At 46.8% G+C, this 22,196-nt stretch overlaps 1 protein-coding gene across 1 annotated transcript in view; it reads right to left on the reverse strand.

Moving 5' to 3' along the window:
• Window positions 1–22,196, reverse strand: part of LOC144729401 (sodium- and chloride-dependent GABA transporter 3-like) — a 100,763-nt gene that overhangs the window by 38,056 nt on the left and 40,511 nt on the right. Inside the window, exons 9-10 of the mRNA XM_078609660.1 lie at window positions 6,669–6,772; window positions 5,579–5,703 (exon numbers count right to left, since the gene is read on the reverse strand). Of these exons, the coding sequence (XP_078465786.1) occupies window positions 5,579–5,703; window positions 6,669–6,772 (229 nt within the window). The remainder of the gene's footprint in view (window positions 1–5,578; window positions 5,704–6,668; window positions 6,773–22,196) is intronic.

Genomic DNA, 22,196 nt, shown 5'->3' on the forward strand with positions numbered 1-22,196 from the left:
ATTTGCACGTTCGTAAGCGCACAAGCAAGCAAGCAAGTGAACTTAATATAAAGGATTTAAAAAAGGAAAACCCCTTAACGATACCAAGCTGTGCGTTGGGGATGGCCCTTATCCAGCAAGGATGGCACAGTATATGTCAGTGTTCTTCATCGATTTTCAGAGGTGGGCGGGAGGGCACTTTTGCCGATGAGACATCACCAGTGTGAGGGCCGCCACACACTTGAAACCATTGTTGGCTTTGGCAGCACGACGATGACGATGATGGTGGGGGGTGTTTTCACCGTTTGCGTATTGTGTCGGGGTGACGCACGTCAGGGGTTGCACGAAAGGCCACCAGGGACCGCTAGTGGCCCGCGGGCCTTGCAATGAAGAACGCTGAACTTTGTCCATGTTCACGTCTAACATCCAAGGCAGTCCCGCCCTCACCCTCCTCCTCGCTATATAAACTTTCACTTCTCTGCTAGAGGCCCCCCCCCACCACCTGGGTGGGGCAGTGAGGCCTTTCTACCCCATCTCACCTTCACCAAGCCCTCCCGCGCCGATCTCAGACTTGTTCAAGCATTTCAAAAATATTAATGCTTTCCAACGCAGGTAAAACGCTTTTGATGTAGCAGCTCTGTCCATTCAGGAGGGTGGAGAACTATACCGCTCATAATGATGATCCAATACAAACAAAACTTGAGTCAAATATTGTGCTGCTGTTAGGGACTCACCCTGGAGAAAACCGGACACATTGATCAAAGGATTGTCCAAAACGTGGAAGACACAAACCCAGTTTTTAAAGAACCATTTGCAATTATGCGACATGTTTTGCCCTGACAGTTGTTGCCAGTCAGCTTCCATGCCACTCGTTAAAATACTCGTTGGAATGCTTTTCCGTAATCCAAAGCTCTGCGTGATTTTTCCTCGCTTGTCTTTTGCGCGTAATACGAACATTAAAATCCACAAATTAGTTAGATTCCCAGCGAAGATTAGGCACTCTCCAAGGGCTAGGAGGGTCTCTGCCCACCTGCCTGCAGGAACCCAGAGCAGTAGGCCCTCTTCAATTAGCAGCGGGGGGCACTTAGGATGATCGAACACAGCTCGCTTAACGAAGTGAGCAGCGGTGGCAGTGGCAGCAGCAGCAAGGACAACAACGTCTGCTTTACATTTGCAAAACGGACAAAATAAAAAAAAAGACGACGCATCAAAGGACTTCCAGCCAGCGGGACCGGTTCTTCCTGCGCGTAGCCCCCCCCCCCCGCGCACGTGGCGATAATAACCGACGGACGTGCACGCTTTCATGTTTCTACAAAGGCGATGGGTGCCGTGCGCGGGGGGGTCAAAGATATCGGAGGAGCGTGACGCTTAAATCAACCGCGGCGCAGCGGCAAGCAGCCCGTGTCTGGACGTCCTGCGAAAGTTTTGCGTTTCGCTCAAAAGCAAAAGGGGCCCTCTGCTCGTCCTCAGGCTGGAACCGCAAGCCTCGTTCAAACCCCTCCGTGAGAAGCTGTTCTCGCCCGATGCGCTGCGCGGTCTGAGAACGCGAGGGCTGGTGGAGGCATTTACGCCACGTGGTTATTTTGTGGGCATGCAACATCCTAATGACTCATTCATTACATTATTACATTCAATAAAGTATGCTCACCCGCTGGTCTGGCTTCAAAGAGCGAGGCCGACTGTAAGAGGTTCTGTTTAGAGACGCGGCACGGTCAGAGTTACGCTACTGGGTTGTTTTTTGCGGTTGTGCTTTGGAGCCCTCCGATGCGTTTTCGGGTCACGCTGCCCGGTGCCATGTCCAACGTTTCGCTCCACGTGCTTGGAGCTTCGATTCTTGACGTGCAACATTTGGTTCCACACACACTGGACTGAATATCCATGAAGAAGCTCTCAGCACATGGAGAACAACGTCGGGCGTCACGTTGAACAATCCGCAGTAGAACCCGAAAAAAAACATTGGGGAGAGCTGCACTGTTCCAGTTGGTTGAAAATGTGGCCTTCAAATTTTCCATATTCAGCTGGAGTATTTTGGAAGTCAAAAGAGCTTTACGTACCTGCTTCAAAAAGGTACCTGCATAGCCCGTTGTCAATCAATGGAAAGTGTTATTCTAATCAGTCATGGGCCCACCCAAACTTTCACCAACCCACACTGACCACTCTGGTGAAGTATGTAAGAAAAAATGCTATAATGAACATGTGTGGGATGGTTTTCATTCAGCACATTCACCAAACCGCACTGACCAGCCTGGTGAAGTATGGTGAAATATAACAACACCAACAGCAAATTTGCCACCAAGTGGTGACGATGTCACCATGGCCCTTTGTGCCATGCCAGTGTGTCGTGGTCAAATAAATATACCCCCATGATGACCTGCTATGCATGGGGAGGCCCTCATTCAGCAGGGCTCTCAATGTCCAATGTCCTACAGCCGAGCTAGCAAGGCCACTCGGGTTGCAGTGAATTAAATCTCCCACCCAGCTATAGCCCAGCCGGCGCCAGTGTGCAAGTTTCACAATAATTGATGTTGCGCAAAGCTCTGCAACTGAGCATCTGTAGCGTAAACCCATGGAGCAAACGGCCTTCTGAAGGGGCCGGCGTTACACCATGGCGCCCACCTAAGCACTGCGCTCTCACTGATAATTGCCCTCATTTAGAATCGACGTGCGCTTAGAGCGTTCGGCTACTGCTATACATTTCTACGTGATAAGCCACTTGGTTGAGTTATCATTTGTGGCCAGGTCGCTTCTGAAAGAGAGCTACATGGCTCAGTGGGCTTTGCGTGGTAAGATAAAAATAGTCAAATAGTTGCAAACTAGGTTTGCCGTGATATATTTTTTCACGATGTGACGTTTGTCGCGATATCGGTTTCCCACAGCTTTGTTAATGGTTTTGCACATTTTTATTGTATCCTCCATAATATAGGTGTTGCCACCACCCGACAGCCAATTAGTAAGGTTTGTCACGTAAACAGAACGTGGCAATTCGTCACTAGTACAGCACACCGGTGTGTTGGAGAGCAAATCCACAACATTTACAATCTGAGTACGACGTTTCGCCAGTAATTACAATTAGCATCATCAGGAGACAGACAGATTTGAGGTGAAATCCTCCTGTTTCATTCCTTAAATATGTGATCACCTTACTTGTGAGCCCTTCTTGTGCGAAGGGGGATTAATTAATGCATATAAATTTCAATGGGTATCCATTGCCGGTTAGGTTATTCATATGGCAATGAACATACATTATTGTATCCGTTTGATTGCACTGTGTTACTTCCAGTACGAATAAAGGTCACTTAAACGTTCTTCAATTACAGTTCAGTCAATTTGAGCCTGCCTTTTCTAAATAATCACAACTTTACAATTTGTAGCGATTGTTAAGCACACACGCTATCCGTTACACGGTTACACTAATTATTGAAGTTTATTGCACAAAACTGTGAAATTGATGCCTGCATATCGCCACACCGTGAATTACTCCAGGAAAATATTTCACAAAGCGTTAATTTAATGAATTAGCAATTTAATTTTACAATATATCAAATCATCGAGTTGGTAATTTCATTCACATTTTCCTCGTAATTTAAGACATATTAAATGAGCAACGGCTATCAGGGTATTAACGATACGAATCTCGTCAGGGGCGGCTCGTCCTGGTGAACTGGTGGGGCCAGGCCATGTGAGTGGGAAAAAATTAACCCGTAAAAACAAAGTTTTTCACTATAAATCCTTTATATAAGTGGCGGCTAGAGTCCTCTCGTCCTCTGGCTTGAGATGGCTGCCACCTATGGGTCAGATGATTTCCTGCCACCATTAAGCAATTGGTAATTAAATATAATTTATTTTTTCCTAAAAAGTATAAAATTTTGGAAAAACATTTTCACGAAAATAAATTGTCACGCACAACGAGTCTGTGTGCAAAATGTCAGCTCGATTGGATCAAGGGAAGTGGGTTAAAAAACGACCGAAAGATTTGCACGTTCGTAAGCGCACAAGCAAGCAAGCAAGTGAACTTAATATAAAGGATTTAAAAAAGGAAAACCCCTTAACGATACCAAGCTGTGCGTTGGGGATGGCCCTTATCCAGCAAGGATGGCACAGTATATGTCAGTGTTCTTCATCGATTTTCAGAGGTGGGCGGGAGGGCACTTTTGCCGATGAGACATCACCAGTGTGAGGGCCGCCACACACTTGAAACCATTGTTGGCTTTGGCAGCACGACGATGACGATGATGGTGGGGGGTGTTTTCACCGTTTGCGTATTGTGTCGGGGTGACGCACGTCAGGGGTTGCACGAAAGGCCACCAGGGACCGCTAGTGGCCCGCGGGCCTTGCAATGAAGAACGCTGAACTTTGTCCATGTTCACGTCTAACATCCAAGGCAGTCCCGCCCTCACCCTCCTCCTCGCTATATAAACTTTCACTTCTCTGCTAGAGGCCCCCCCCCACCACCTGGGTGGGGCAGTGAGGCCTTTCTACCCCATCTCACCTTCACCAAGCCCTCCCGCGCCGATCTCAGACTTGTTCAAGCATTTCAAAAATATTAATGCTTTCCAACGCAGGTAAAACGCTTTTGATGTAGCAGCTCTGTCCATTCAGGAGGGTGGAGAACTATACCGCTCATAATGATGATCCAATACAAACAAAACTTGAGTCAAATATTGTGCTGCTGTTAGGGACTCACCCTGGAGAAAACCGGACACATTGATCAAAGGATTGTCCAAAACGTGGAAGACACAAACCCAGTTTTTAAAGAACCATTTGCAATTATGCGACATGTTTTGCCCTGACAGTTGTTGCCAGTCAGCTTCCATGCCACTCGTTAAAATACTCGTTGGAATGCTTTTCCGTAATCCAAAGCTCTGCGTGATTTTTCCTCGCTTGTCTTTTGCGCGTAATACGAACATTAAAATCCACAAATTAGTTAGATTCCCAGCGAAGATTAGGCACTCTCCAAGGGCTAGGAGGGTCTCTGCCCACCTGCCTGCAGGAACCCAGAGCAGTAGGCCCTCTTCAATTAGCAGCGGGGGGCACTTAGGATGATCGAACACAGCTCGCTTAACGAAGTGAGCAGCGGTGGCAGTGGCAGCAGCAGCAAGGACAACAACGTCTGCTTTACATTTGCAAAACGGACAAAATAAAAAAAAAGACGACGCATCAAAGGACTTCCAGCCAGCGGGACCGGTTCTTCCTGCGCGTAGCCCCCCCCCCCGCGCACGTGGCGATAATAACCGACGGACGTGCACGCTTTCATGTTTCTACAAAGGCGATGGGTGCCGTGCGCGGGGGGGTCAAAGATATCGGAGGAGCGTGACGCTTAAATCAACCGCGGCGCAGCGGCAAGCAGCCCGTGTCTGGACGTCCTGCGAAAGTTTTGTCCTCAGGCTGGAACCGCAAGCCTCGTTCAAACCCCTCCAATTAAAAAAACACCCAAGGCGGCGTTGTTGACGAATGTGTTCGACTTTGTTTTGTTTCGTCTGCTCGTTGTAAACAACATGAACATCCATAACAATGCCCTCTCTCCGCCTGCATTCCCTTGCTCCCCATCCTTGTGACCTCTAACCCTGTCCCTGACCCCCGGCCTCTCCAGGGACCTTACCGGACTCGGCCACTTCGGCAATCGGCACGTTCTGCTCGTACGCCATGAAGCCCAGGATGGAGAATATCGCGAACCCTGCCACGAAGCTGGTGCCGCTATTGAGGCAGCAGAGCATGACGCAGTCCCTGCAAGGGAGAGATCCCGCCTGGGTCACGGAGCACGGCACGTACACTCACAATCACTCTCGCGTGTGTCATGCACCGGATGCGCTTCTGCGGCCGTCTGGAAAGCTCTTCCATCCGAATATTAGGAAGCCACTGGAGCGATGCGCTTTTTAAATCATCTAGATTTACAAACGAATTTATTAAGAACTGATTCTTGTGTTTCGTTTATTATCCTTCTCCGGCGCCTCCGATTAGCACAGCTGGCTACGTACAGTGCGAAATAAGTCACAGCATACATACGTATACATCATCAATCGCAGAGCGTATGCAAGTCGAAGACATCGCATTAACCGCTGAGATTAGAAAGCGGGCCTGGGCAGGTTGGGCCTAATGGCGGAGTAGTAGCCAAAGGTGGGATTACGCCCAAGGGGACGCCCCCCTGGAGATGGAGTAATGATCACTCACAATGCCTCATGTGGAACAGAGATGGAATCTATTTGTGACCCAGATTTGTGGCAATTCCCAAATCTGGTGGTGGAGGGGGTGGGCGTGAATCATTGCGTGTTGTACCAGGAATTGAAACCCATTTCGTTAACATAAGTGAACCACCACACATGTGTAGCCACTGCACGTGGATATCCATGTGCGTACATTTAGGTACGCTGAAAGACATGCGTATGTGATTCAATTTGATATAGTACAGCCAGTCTCTTTTAACATGCTGATAAACATTAGTTTCGTAGAAATCTAATCTCTAAATGCTTCCATGCAGGCTTCTTTTTTTTTCTTTTAATTCCACCGCTTTCCTCGAAACACAAACAACAAAATTCTTCAACAGTGTGCCTACTATATTCGCACGACGGCGTTCGCTGTGGACCGGCGTGTTTTTGGCAGGGTTGACGCAACTGGCTCTGAAGACTCTACACCAACACCTCGGGTGGCACGAGGGAAGCGTGTTTGCGCGCCGGTTTGCAGCGGCGACCCACTTGTAGCAGTTGTTATTGTAGTGGTTGTAGCTTCCCAGCGCGGTCAGGCAGCCCAGGCAGATGGCGTAGGAGAAGAAGATCTGCGTGCCAGCATCGACCCACACCTGCGACCGGAGCGATGATAATAATTCAAATGTATCACGGGCATTGCATCCTAGGATCCCAAATCGCAATGCATGAAAAGCAGGAAACGAAAACAGAAACAGGGGCAATCTTACAAACTAAAGCGGGAATGCCACTTTAGAGAGATGGGTCTTCAAAGCAGACATGAATATGTCAGTCAACAAGGGGACATTCTGTCGGGTTGAGCAGGAAGCTCACTGACCCACGCAAGTAGTAGGCCTACTTGTTCCGGCACTTCGAGATGTACTGCATGCAAGGTATCGTATAAATACACAGAAATGATGATGATGGAAGACAATCTATGCTCAACGGGGGGAAAAAACTGGATTCCAGCATAGGAATGTGGAATTTTCTCCACTGGCTGAATACTTCCATTGGAATTGAGCACCATCGAAAGATAGCCACTTGATTGTCGAGGCAGCCGACTTCTTTAAACCCATGCTTTCATTTCCTATACCACTGTCATCATCATCTGCAGCCATGGTTAATCTACTGCTGGATGACGTCCTTCCCAAGATGCCACCACCATCTCTCGCGAGCCTGCGATGTAACAATCTGTGCAGCACTCACACACGACCTGAGTTCATTGCCCCGGCTCGATCGGTGACATCCTTTCCATTCCTTTGGCTACCACGCCTGCACGACCATTCTTGATAATCGTCCCATCAACCCCCTTGTTTAAATAACGCACATGGGCAAAGCAAATGTTCAGTAATCCATGACTAATCAATTCATGCCTCGTATTGAAGGGCTACTTCCCCCAATACCTATAAATATACATTACAGAAAGGCACCATGCACACGTGACACATTGAAAAATGCGTAGGTTTTATGAGATATGGTAAATTAATCTAAGGCGGCACACTATCCTCATTAAAACTGACAATTTTAAAATACGACGAGCAACATCAAAGGCGGTCACTGCGTCACATGCATTCGGATGCCCTTCTGCGGCCGTCTGGAACGCTCTTCCGATATTGTACCACCGGAGATATGCACTTATTAATGATCGAAATTTAAAACAAATTTTTTTAGAACTGCTTTTAGTGTTTAGTTTGTTGTCCTTCCCCCAATCCTTCGATTAGCATGGTTGGCTATGTACGATGCGAAAGAAGTTCAACATACATAGATACAATTTAAATAATGCAATTTCCCTTTTTCCCAGAATGGCTGGTTCGTGGTGTTTTTTGCAGTTTTCCCCGTGTACTATTTTTTTAGCCATGCAACAATTCAGCCCCAAAACTATTAGTCGCAGTGTCATGGTTCAGCGTCACGATTCAAGTATTTTGTTGACTCTTATTTATCATTTCACTCGCATGTTTAAAAAAAAAAATTCTGTACCGTTGGTACAGTTCTGTCCACCGTTTAACCAAAAACGCAACACGAGCTTATAATTTTAAATACCATTTGCATAAATAATACATTTAAACACATACGATTTGATGCATGCACCCTGAGTATAATGATAAATTCCATTCAGTGAATCAATGCATCGTTAAATGTTTATTATTATTTGCCCATTTATTATTTGCAAACACCAAAAAACAGAGGCACAATGCTCAATTACAATTCGCTTTTTTGATATGTCAACAAATAAATAATTGAGCGAACGCAGCAAGTGAATTCCCATTGTCAGATGAGAGCTGTCAATTTAGAAAGGTTTGGTGCTATTTCTTCTCCTTCTCATATTGTGCTCTCTGTATTCCGCACGTGACGCGAGGCCGTGTCGGCCTGCACACGCGAGCTGTCATATCGGCGCAGCGTGGTGCGTCACACACGAGCTGTCATATCAGTGCAGCGTGGTGCGTCACACGTGAGGCCGTGTCGGCCTGCACACGCGAGCTGTCATATCAGTGCAGCGTGGTGCTTTAGACGCGAGGCCGTGTCGGCCTGCACACGCGAGCTGTCATATCGGTGCAGCGTGGTGCGTCACACACGAGCTGTCATATCAGTGCAGCGTGGTGCGTCAGACGCGAGGCCGTGTCGGCCTGCACACGCGAGCTGTCATATCGGTGCAGCGTGGTGCGTCACACACGAGCTGTCATATCAGTGCAGCGTGGTGCGTCAGACGCGAGGCCGTGTCGGCCTGCACACGCGAGCTGTCATATCGGTGCAGCGTGGTGCGTCACACACGAGCTGTCATATCAGTGCAGCTTGGTGCTTCAGACGCGAGGCCGTGTCGGCCTGCACACACGAGCTGTCATATCGGTGCAGCGTGGTGCGTCACACGTGAGGCCGTGTCGGCCTGCACACGCGAGCTGTCATATCGGTGCAGCGTGGTGCGTCACACACGAGCTGTCATATCAGTGCAGCGTGGTGCGTCACACGTGAGGCCGTGTCGGCCTGCACACACGAGCTGTCATATCAGTGCAGCGTGGTGCTTCAGACGCGAGGCCGTGTCGGGCTGCACACGCGAGCTGTAATATCGGCACAGCGTGGTGCGTCACACGCGAGCTGTAATATCGGTGCAGCGTGGTGCGTCACACGCGAGGCCGTGTCGGTCTGCACAAGCGAGCTGTCATATCGGTGCAGCGTGGTGCGTCACACGCGAGGCCTGGTGCACGCGGCGACGTGACGAGGGCCCATGGTGCGGGCCAGCAGCGCAGCAGCACAAATTATCTTCCACTTCTCCCCGTTGCACCGTGCCCATTGCGTTTGCGTCCGCGACTTTCATCGCTGCGGACGGAACAGCGTTTCCATGTATATATATATTTTTACGTTATTATGCAATGCCGTGCATTTCGTGTAAATAAAATAAAAAGTCATGTTGGTAGACACCGGGTAAATTTTGGAGGCACGGTTGTCAGCAAGGGACTTGTGCCAGGCGGGCAAACAGAGTTGTGGAACTTTCACAAAATCACAACATCAACAGCATCATCGCACGCGTGAGAGTGTCCAGGAAATGAGACCCCGTGTGCCCGCTGGCTTGCGAAGCCGGCGAGTTCACGATGTGAACTGCAATCGCAATCAGACAATTGTGGCAAAAGTTAATCGGGCAAGATGACAACGTGACCATTGCATGCTGTCCTCTTAGCCCAACTCAGAATCTTTATTTATTCTGGAAAAATCCGATGACCAATGAAGCTCTTTTTACACAGATGTCCAACTGCTGCCCCACATTCCTGCCTCCTGCATTCCCTTTCGGCCCTTTTGACGCAGTCCTCATATATATATATATTTATTAGTTGCTTGCACGCTTTTAATTTGACATTCATTGCCAGAGCAAGCACGAGCACTGGTGACAGCTAGCAACACTTGATGGCACAACGAGTCTGGCATATTCTAGGAGAGAGGCTCTGTTGATTGCATCAAAAGAAGATGCTTTTAAGCTGCATATGGCGTTAAATATGAATGCATATTTGTTACTGTTAGGGTAGAGATGCACTGGGAACGTAATGTACATCTGAATCTCGGTCTCCTTTGCATTCACCCACGCATAATTGTTCCGCACTCGTTATCGGCGTGCTGCTGGAAAGCGCGTTGCAGAAATGGGTGTATTTTTATCCACCGCTAATGCTGAATTTCCATACCCTAGGCAATGCATTTTTCACACCTCGCCTCTCCTCCTTCAACCCCACAGGCTTCTCGTTAACTGCACCGCTGTTTTGTCAAATGACTGATGCTCGTCTGCAAATCTCGCCACGGCCTTGCCCCACCTCAACCTGCCTCTCTCATCTCATTTCATGGCCCCCCCCCCCCTCTCATCCTCTACAGTCTTCTCTCTGTCTCTCTCAATCCCGTTGTCGGTTCTTCTCCCTCCTTGCACCACTCCACTGGAATCAACTCGCCCTGTACATTGAACAGCACTGCCCATAGACTCAACACTGCCCATAGACTCAGCTCTGCCCATAGACTCAGCACTGCCCATAGACTCAGCACTGCCCATAGACTCAACACTACCCATAGACTCAACACTACCCATAGATTTCAACACTGCCCATAGACTCAGCACTGCCCATAGACTCAACACTCTCATAGACTCAACACTGGCCATAGACTCAACACTGCCCTTGTACATTAAGCAATGCCCCTTCTTAACCTTCTTCCATTCCTCTATTAAAGCCTCACCTCTTCTCTATTGCCAATTCTCATTGCGGGATGCTGCCGTGCCGTAATGGTCAGCAGACTGGACTTGCAACTAAGAGGTGGCTGGTTCTACTCCATCTCCTGGCGCGACAGTTGAAACAACGGTGCAAGTTCCTTAAATCCAGCAGTGTAAATGGCAGAGGTGTGGACTCGAGTCATGTGACTTGGACTCGAGTCAGACTCGAGTCATGAATTTGATGACTTGCGACTCGACTTGGACTTGCATAACAATGACTTTGTCCCACCTATGAGATGTGGACTCGAGTCATGTGACTTGAACTCGAGTCAGACTCGAGTCATGAATTTGATGACTTGCGACTCGACTTGGACTTGCATAACAATGACTTTGTCCCACCTCTGGTAAATGGGCACGCCACAGTCAATTGGCAGGCCACGTGTGTGATGTCGGTAGAGTGTGGGTACTCTGACCTCTTCTAAACATGTCTGCCTCATTGTGGAACATGACGACAAAGCACCCTCCAGAGCAGTGTTCTTTCTAGATTTGAAGCTTTCGTGACTGCAAGGATTCATATTCTTAGGTTTTTTCGGTAAAGTCACGTATGTAAAAAATTAATAAAAGTAAAATAAAAATAAAATAAAAATCACGACGTTTCGGAGGCAACACAAGCCCTCGTCTTCAGGTGGAACCGTCTGCCAACAATCTTCACTCATTTTCAGTGTGAGGGCCGCCACACATATTTGAACCCATTGTTGGGTTTGACAGCACGATGACGATGGGGGTGTTTTCACATGTTGTGTTCTGTCGGGGGGCCGCACATCAGGTGCCAGACTAAAGGCCACCAGGGGCCGCCGCCAGTGGCCCCTGGTGGCCTTGCAATCGAGGACACTTCTCTCGAGGGCTTCAAGTGAAGGCCATTCAGCCAGCAGTAGCACGAGCGAGCGCTTGGCATGGCTGCAACCCTGTTTAACCATCGACGGCACTCTGAAAGGCCAAACAGCACGACAGCCCGAGTTGAAAAGCCAGACCCAGAAGAGATGGCTGCTGTCTGCCAACAATGTCACTCGCTGCGCTGTGCGTTTGCGCAATCGGGGACGACCAAAGTCTGTTTCTCTCCGAACGTTTTAGTCACCGACAAACTGTGAAACTGGCACGGACCTCGATTTCGTCACTCACCAGAAAAAAAAAATGAGAGAATGTCTGAGCAACGAGGAAGGACTAGCCGGATAAGCTGATCGCACGTAGATTGCAAAACAATTGTAGATTCGTGCGCGATAATCATAATAATTAGTGTCGCTGTCTCAATAGCGATGTCCACACTGTCCCTTTGTAGAAACACACACAGTGCTCTGTGTATAAACAGAACAACACGCTCGCTTTTGTTCATTAATTCAAAACAAATTGAGGTTTGAGCATCAAGAAGTGTTTCTGTGGCCTGCAGATCGGAGCACAAATGTACATACTGTATATTATTGGTTATTTCGGTAAAATCACGTAGAAGGGAAATAATACAAAAATAAAAATAAAACATAATAAGATAAAATTCTCACAACGAAACGTCCTGACGAAACGTCGTGAGAATTTTATCTTATTATGTTTTATTTATTATTATTTTATTATTTTCTTGCTACGTGACTTTACCGAAAGAACCAAGAATATGAATCCATGCAGTCACGAAAGCTTTATATCGTACATACTGTATTTCCATTTTATCATGCAATAAAATACGCGCATATATATGCAGCTACACACAGAGTACGATCATATATGTGTAAATACATATATATATGCATATGTGTAGCAACGTGAGCATAACAGTAGACATGTTCAGTATGATTACATGTGTGCATATTTAATGATTACTTGATTGCATATAGAGTATATATGTCGTGGCGATGAGTTTCAGGTGGAAATTCTGCACGTTTAAGGAACGTTTCGAATACTTGTCAGATTTTGTGATAATTTACACGGTGTCATATATTTACGCTCACAAAAAGTGACATCACTGGATGCAACTTAACGCCGTGAGGGCAAAACAAACCCTGACGTTTCGATCATTGAGGCTGAAAATTCTCGCAACAAAGCCAGCAATGCAGACTACCTTACAATTCTAGATTTGAAGCTTTCGTGACTGCAATGATTCATATTCTTGGGTTTTTTCGGTAAAGTCACGTAGGAATTTCTCATTTACTTGATACAGCGAGCGTGCTGTGACGGTTCCACCTGAAGACGGAGGCTTGTGTTGCCTCCGAAACGTCGTGATTTTTTATTTTATTTTAATTTTACTTTTATTAATTTTCATTTTAAATTTTTACCTTACAATTCTTTATTTTCATCGTAAAAAAAGGCTCATGAATTGTATTGGCTTGCCTAGCTTGCAGCGTAACAGGCTACCCACCACTTTATATTGAAGGGCGTTGAAGCTAAAAATTACGATTATAATTATTATTTACACGGCGGAAAGTGGCTCTGAAATTGGATTGGCGTGCCCAGCTTACCGCAAAGAATTAAACTGTTCCGTGCGTGTATCTAAAAAGCACTTTTTTCTCTTCATCTCTAATCAACGTGACAAAAATCCAGTTAATGCGGCTATGCCATAAGGAGAGGGTAACAGGCTTACTGCACTCGGTGTCGGCCGAAGTCGATCACGCCGTAAATAATGCACCGCAATTGCAATAACTGGACTGGAAGAGCGTTCCCTCATTTCTGAATCCACCGCCGAAAATTAATGTGTGGACCATGATCCGGTGGGGGGGGGGGGGGTATTTACACAAACATAAAAATGGCAACTTTGAAGACCATGTAGTCTTACAATCCATATTTGTAATTTGGGTAAAAAAAAATGGTTAGGCCACGAGATGGTAGTTTTATGCCATAATCCATGCCGTTATCCCTCCACCACCCAACAAGATTGTCATGTTCACACACACACACAGAGATTATTTATACGCGGCCAACGTATTGATCAAATGCCGATCAATGAATCTCACCGGTGGCTTAAGACTTTACATGAGATGAATTTCAATGCCAAGCCGTATGACGACGTTTTGTTCAAACCACATTGAGCTTGATAATTGTTTTTTTACCCTTTTATCTGGCAACAAAACTGACACCTTTTTTACGAGAAGTCATGTTTGCATAAACCACAATACCTGCAGTCATAATGCAAATAAAAAACCTAACTCTGATAATGTATGCACTATCCTTGAAGTTGATTGGTCTCGGGTGTGGACCAATCAACTTCAAGGACAATGCAAACATTATCAGAGTTATGTTTTTTGTTTGCATTATGACTGCAGGTATTGTGGTCTATGCAAACATGACTCCTCGTAAAAAAGGTGTCAGTTTTGTTGCCAGATAAAAGGGTAAAAAAACTATTATCCTATTTTGTACTGGCAAATGAGGTTCCAATGGTGTAAACACATTGAGCTTCATCAGGGGATGAACCTGGACAGCGAGTACGCTGCCTCAGCTGACGCTGTGATTAATCGTCTGCAATAACCACGCCAACTGCCAAAGCAAGGGTCGTTCCCATGTCTTTGTCATTTGGGCCTCGATGCTTTCAATATGTTAATAAATTAAATTATTTTTCTTCAAAGACGTCCATCATTTTTTTAAATTTCAAAGGACTTCATTGAGATGGATGTCTCGTGTGCCTTTTGGTATTGCTCCGTGTAAGCTATTCATTTCAATGGAGTCCTTTGGAGAATAACTAAGACTTTGTGTGAAAATATCTGACATAATTAACATTTTAAGAGTAGCCCATTGAAATAGATGTCCATTGATGACCATTGAAATTAAGGTCTTTGAAGTTGTTTGACATAATTAACGTATTAAAAGTAGTTGTTCTCACGTTACAAAGAAATGGGACTGACCTAGGCTTTGGCAGTTGGTGATGTCACGGCGGATACTTTTTGCAGTCAGGTGAGGCAATGTTAATTAGCTGCTTTTTTAATTTCATATTTCATTATTATAGGCTGAGTAGATTTTTTTTTTACAAATGTATTCAGAGAATTAGCCAACTGGGGTTTGTCCCGTGGCTTTCCTATGTCAACGAGATAAAAGAATTGTCATAAATTTTTGCCACTCTTTGCCTCGATTTTATCCATTTAAATTTCATAAACCAGTTTATTTGAGGATTACGATTTACGGTGCTCTGTCACTCCACTTCTAGACGAAGGCCTCTCCACACCGTCAGTCATTGGGATTGTATGACCATAGCAATTGTCATTGTTTTGGGTCATTATTCGGTTCAAGAATCGATATTTATAAATTCTCATTTTTACCGTCCCATATTTATCGTTGTTTTAAAGTTTAATTTGTAATGTCTGCATCGTATATATTCTGTCTCATCGGTACTCCTGGATGAAGGCTTCCCTTATGCCTTACTGACCATGATGATTTTTTATACCATACTTCACCACGTTGGTCAGTGCAGGTTGGTGCGGGGGGGGGGTGGTAAGGCCCAGGGCCAGTTCAGATGTCACTTGTCACCGATGCTAGCCGTGGGCTCGCTGGCCACTGGGCCACTACTCCACCCCAGGCCTTAATGTAACACTTGCATATAATTTCCAAGTAATTAGCATTAACTGTCAATAATTGTTTCTCACCTGCATAACCACATGTATGTAAGAATAGATGTTATTCAACGAATCGAGGCATTGTTATTTGCCTCTTAATTGACATGCAATATTTTGTACAAGTTCTATTTTTTTAAATAGTTAAAGTGTGGCAGGATGAAGGAGGGCGAGTTGCAGAGAGAGGCATTGGGTGTGCCACCCAGAGGTCAGTGACCAGGGGGAATTCCTCAATCAGCAGAGCAATGGTGGTGGTTGGCCTCCCCGAGGTCGACTCAGCCTCAAATGAGAACCTTGTACGATGTGCAAATGTCGCCACTAGGGAGACAAAGGCGGCCGGGCGTGGTGCTTAACAGACTGTAGGGGCAGTTTGTGAAGGCAATTCGGGGGGGATCTTTGGTGGTGGTGAGACTGTAAGATGGACATTGATGGTTGAGTACCGACTTTAAAAAAAAACTACACAATCAACAGAAGGAAGTGATAAAAGAGATGTGGTAGCAACAGGGACAATGGACATGGTGACCTTGAAATCTCACCACAAAAGTCACATGGTTTCCATACCTACGGATGAGGTTTAATTATTGAAGCCATTGACCTGCATCTGTTAATTTCTCTCACTGTCTTTTAAGCTACAGTTTTTTTACTAACCTGTCACTTTATATCTGTTTTTTTTTTAATTAAATATATCTACTCAAGACCTCACTCAGTAAAAACACATTTTCAGGAGGGTCCTGCATTGGGATGTTTGGCCAATTCCATTACTGAACATTGACAATGTGGGAGGAAACAAAGCGGAGTACATGGAGAAAACCCGCATATATGAGTGGCTTACCGGTACTCATTCGGCATGAAAAGGATTAAATCCACTTGCTGTACTTCCATATCCTGGCCACCTTCTAATCTAGCGAATTTGAGAGTTCCAACAAATTTGCATTATCTCCGCCAATTTTCGCCTCCAAAAACACTGGATCACAGGCACAATGAAACAACCATTATCCCGAGAACGAACAATTACTTGCTTATGCCACTGCGGACAGATGAGCCTCAATGCTCGACTCTTCCATGCCGGCCAGATATTCTTGGAAAACGTGGGAGCACCCCACCGCGTGCGAATTGCCCATCAACTGGCCTGCGATGTGGCCATTGACAGTACACTGTATACTCCTGAGCCGACAGCGTCGGTGAAGGATGGAGTGGGGGGGGATTAACTTTTTTTGAAGACACTTGCCCAATTTACACTATGAGACCTCCTTTACCAGTGGCAAAATATAGTAGTAGGTTTTTACCCTTTAAACTGGTACAAAACCGACACCTTTATACAAGGCATCATGTTTGCAATAACCACGACACAAGCAGTCAAAATGCAAACAAAGGCGTCTTCTGGTCCAACACCATTGGAGACTAGGCTCTAAGAAAAGCTGTCTCGGGTGTGGACCAATCAACTTCAAGGACAGTGCATATCATTATCAGAGTTGTTTCTTTTTGTTTGCATTTTGACTGCTTGTGTTGTGGTTATTGCAAACATGATGCCTTGTATAAAGGTGTCAGTTTTGTACCAGTTTAAAGGGTAAAAACCTACTACTATACTTGCCCAATTGTTTCAGCTGCCGTGCCAGTGGGTCAAACCAAACGAGCAAAACCTCTGCCATCGCAAGCGCAGCGTTGCTAACCGTTACCCCAGCGCAGAGGTCGCAACCGGGTACCCGATACCCGTACCCTACCCGATACCCGGCTACCCGTACCCGGCCGGGTACGGGTACCCGTTTGCGACCCTGGTGTGGCCGGGTATGGGTACGGATAGGCCGTGAGTCACTGGTGAGTCACCGGGTGTCACTCATTTCCCAACGTCTTGTCTCTTCTCACAATTCAAGTTCCTAGAATCAACCCACCCGCGCCTGCAACATGGCTTCATCCCAGAGGTCGCAATCAGGTACCCGATACCCGTACCCTACCCGTACCCGGCCGGGTACGGGTAGGGTACGGGTACAGCCGGGTACGGGTACCCGTTTGCGACCCTGGTGCGGCCGGGTACGGGTAAGGAATCAAAACTCGTTTGCGACCTCTGCCCCAGCGGCAGCAACCCCCATCGCACCTCCTCGGATTTAGCACGTTTGGCTACGCACGTACGTACAAGTATGCACGTTGATCTTCTTTGGCAAGAATATCAACACGCATTTTTGTTGTTGCAAAGAAGATCAACAACATACGCATCATGCGCGCACGCTGATCTTCTTTTGCACCGTACGTAGCCAACCGTCGTGCCGATCGGCGGTACGGGCAACGGGGCTGGCAAAATCTGGAGAGGGTGGAGTTTTTTTCTCATCGCGGACGAGCAGACCTCGAGCGAGAGCACAGCTACCGGCATCAGCCGCGCGGCTCCTGCCATCGTCGTGATGACGATCGGTGAAATTTACATTTACATCACATAAACAGCTGCGTGCACCCGCACGCTCCAGCAAGTCGTAATGACAGCCCGCGACGGAATTCGCCTCCCCGCCAGGATTACGCTCCGCGCTATCAGTGCTGCGGCCACGTAACACCCACGCGAACATGTACCTGCCGGTTTGGGCAGATGTTGAGAACCGCTCGGGTTCGGAAACGTTTTCTAAGACGGCCTCCGTGGGTGGCCATCCTATTTGGCGGCGTGCGCGTGTCTGTGTGTGTGTCTCACATATACATGAGAGGTAGTGTCGCGGTTAGCGCGCTGCGCTATGAACCTGACGACCCGGGTTCCATTCCTGCTAACGGAAAAAATCAGGGACGATTATCTGAACCGGTCCTGGGCCTCCCCTAGGTCGACTAAGCCTCAAATGAGTATCTTGTGCGATGTGTAAACATCGCCACTAGGGAGACAAAGGCGGCCGGGCGTGGTGTTGGCCACCCACCCCCTCGTGTGCCGTGCCGGCCTTTATAGGTGCTCGCTAACCGCACTTGTCCCAACAGTCTGCTAAGGCTATACGGGGGATCTTTGTCTTTGTCATCTTTGTCTCACTGCGGGGAGCGGTGGTGTAGCGGTTAGCGCGCTGTGCTACGAACCTGGCGACCCGGATTCCATTCCCGTTCACGGCCAAAATCAGGGACAATTATCTGAACCGGTCCTGGGCCTCCCCTAGGTCGACTCAGCCTCAAATGAGTATCTTGTGCGATGTGTAAACATCGCCACTAGGGAGACAAAGGCGGCCGGGCGTAGTGTTAGCCACCCACCCCCTCATGTGCCGTGCCGGCCTTTATAGGTGCTCGCTAACAGCACTTGCCCCTACAGTCTGTTAAGGCTATACGGGGGATCTTTGTCATCTTTGTCTCACTACGGGGAGCGGTGGTAGCTGAGCCATGAACCTGGCGACCCGGGTTCGATTCCCGCTCACGGCCAACACCCAGTGACGATTATCTGAATCGGTCCTGGGCCTCCCCTAGGTCGACTCAGCCTCAAATGAGTACCTGGTGCAGTGTGTAAACATCGCCACTGGGGAGACAAAGACGGTCGGCCGTTTTGTTGTCCACCCACCCCCTCGTGTACCGTTCCGGCCTTCATAGGTAACAACACTTGCCTCAACAGTCTGTTAAGGCTATATGGGGGATCGTTGTGTGTCTCACTGGTGCGCAGTCTTCCCAGCTCGTGATGGTGTTTCGATTCCGTGTTATCATTTACATTGTCTCCAGAGGCTGCCTCCATGTACCTGCCGGTTCAGTTGAAACAATGGATAGGTTTCATTTAAATCAGTGTTCTACACGAAATTTCAGAGGGGGGTGGGTGGGGGGCACTTGCTCCGATGACAGCAGCTGCACCACGACGATGATGATGATGATGTGGGGGTGTTTTGTCACTCGTTGTGATATTGTCAGGGGCCGCACTTAAGGCCACCCAGGGACCGTCAGTGGCCCGCGGACCTTGCAATGAAGAACGTCGCCTTTAATCCTTCGACCCGTGTCCATCTAGCAGTATACGTGGGCACACCACGAGGTGTAGTAGTTGCTAAGTTATTCACTCTTCTGGAGACACACAACAACAGCTGCTAGGTGATTATGATAGAAGAGGGGGGGGAGGGGGTTTGTGAGAGGCCTACCATGGTCAAATAGTACAAATTAAATCAATAATCTGCACAAATATTAAAACTACCCAATCCTCTTATAACAACCTCTAAAATCTGCGTTGAAATTCGTAATAACGGCTTCTGAACAAAGCTGATTAAATGTTTGCAATGGGCTGCCCTTTGTGCGTGGACATATTTCTGTCACACACGAGGCTTTGGCCTCATTAAGATTACCACGAATACTCAAGAGAAAGGGATTGTTGCAAGAAAGAAAAACAAGAAAAAAAAGTCACAATTAGCCCCCTTCACGTGTGTAAAGAATTAATATTGTTCTTAATCGCGATCCTTAATTGAAATAAGCATGTTAGGGAGATAACACAATTCAGGCTGTCTGCGATTGACAAGTGGTCAATCCAATATGGTACGCAGAGCGATATACTATTCTCTCCCCAAGATTAACATGAGGGATGATTACGGTGTCAATTGCCCAACATTATTCGGGCGTATATTACTCAATAAACACCCTAATAAGTAAACTCTTCACTGCTATAATCCAAAAAGATTGATCCCAAAGTCACAAGAGCAAATACTTATGCAATTATAAAAAAAGGCTATTGTAATACAATCTAGATAATACGACAAATCGCTAACCTTAAACACCCAGTCGTTCATAAAAGTTGAAGGCAGTATAGTACTATAGTAATAGAGCAAGTGCAGACTCACTTAACCGGAATTGATAGCTTGAAAGCATTTAGTGCGGGTCCCTTGAAAGTGCGGGGCACGTAGCATATGTAGCTACTTTTGCTACTAGGATAATCCGGCACTGAATTTGAGTATCGCTAAAGTCATACTGCAGTTTTTCTCTGCGATATTTGCGTGTTCGGGTTGTGCCGAGTGTTTCGATTTAAAGCTTTCGTGACTGCAGGGATTCATCTTCTTGGTTCTTTCGGTAAAGTCACGTAGAAGGGAAGTAATAAAATAATAAATGTTTTATTATGTTTTATTTTTATTATTTTATTACTTCCCTTCTACGTGACTTTACCGAAAGAACCAAGAAGATGTGCCGAGTGTTATTCGGCAACACGTCCGACGTTTCGCTCCACGCGCCACAGAAATCCTACGCGGTTGTATAAAGAACATCCATAACAGGGATACTATTGGGCAATGTGTCAGTACGACTCGTCCCGTGTTGCTTATCAGTGCAACGTACTGATAAGTACAGGTGTGACGATACACCTTTGTATCGATTCATATCGGTCCGTAAGCTTCTGATGCACTCATTAGAATCACGCGAGAATCGAGCGGTTACGTTCGTGTGGAAGTTACATGCCTCCCATCACCCCCTAGAGGATGATACATTTATCACAGTGTGAATTTAAAACAAAAATACTACTGTATATCGAATTGTGAAAATTCATTGAACCACTGGGGTTAGCACAGGGATCCGTGGGGGTACGTAGGGCGGTGGGTTAGGGGTCAGTGTTTCTTGCTCGACTACTAATGTATAAAGCCACACACGGCGCAATCATTTAGTTTTCTTACAATTAAAAAGCCCGACTTATTAACGAGCTTGCAGATCAATTAAAACCATTCGACAAACTCAATTCTTTTTTTAGCCCTAGCGCTGCCATTGGTATAATCACATTTGAATTATTCATACCGAGAGTATATTCGAGCTTAATAAGCGCACCCCCGGTACAAACATTTACCATTCAAGGCAATTTATCAACCGGAAATGGAGCGAGTTCATTGCGTTTGGGTCACCAGGAATGGGTCTCGTTATAGGTCGTTAAACAGTCGGAATTGTAACGGATACATTGGCCTCAGTCCCACGAACGGTAACTGTTCGTACTGGGGTACAGGTTGGTCTTATTAACCAATTTAGATTTCATCCCTGCACACAGCTAACACGAGCATTCTACTGGTACGAATCAGCACAGTCGTTACAGCCTGAAACATATATTGTTTATTTCAGTTTCCTCTACACGATACGGTACATATTCCACAATGAGTACAGTGGAAACCTAGGCATGCTGAATTATGATTGTGTAGAAGTGACATGACCTGCATTATTCTGAGTTCGACGAATATAAAGGGACAGAAGCTTTTCTGTCGAGAGAGAGAGAGCGCGCCACTGTGAAAGGCGGTCTTTGTTCCGCTGAGGTTTTTAAAAAAAAATCGGATTCGACCACGTGCCTTGCCATTGCAAGGCCACCGGCACTGCAGAGCATCTAAAGCCCACGGGAGAAACATTTCACGTCCGTGCGCGAGAACGAACTCCCTGTGCACCCAAAGCCCCTCCGTGCACACGGGGCTCTACAACAACAGCATCCCCGGCTCCAGAGAAGAGCGAGAGAGAGGGGGCTGTTTGCCGCAAATATTATAAGGCCATTTCGTGACTACAAGGATCCATACTTTTTGGTTTTTTCGGTAAAATCACGTAGGTAAAAAAATAAAATTAAAATAAATTAAAATGAAAACAACTATAATTAAATCACGACATTTCGGAAGCAACACAAGCCTCCGTCTTCAGGTGGAACCGCCACAGCAAAATTGCTGTAGTGATGCCCACCGACGGCGTGGAGCGATCGAATCAGTTCCTATGCAATTGCGGAAGCGGATTGTTGCGGGAGAAGGTGGTGGCTTGGGGAGGCATTCATCACCAGCCAGGGATGGGGCCGTGGCTGATGATGATTGGTGTGCACGTGGCGACGGGGGCCACCAGTCGCCGATGCAGTCGCCGCAATGGAAA

Source organism: Lampetra planeri, chromosome 32 (assembly GCF_965212315.1).
Source record: "Lampetra planeri chromosome 32, kcLamPlan1.2.h2, whole genome shotgun sequence".
Classification (NCBI taxonomy): Eukaryota; Metazoa; Chordata; class Hyperoartia; order Petromyzontiformes; family Petromyzontidae; genus Lampetra; species Lampetra planeri.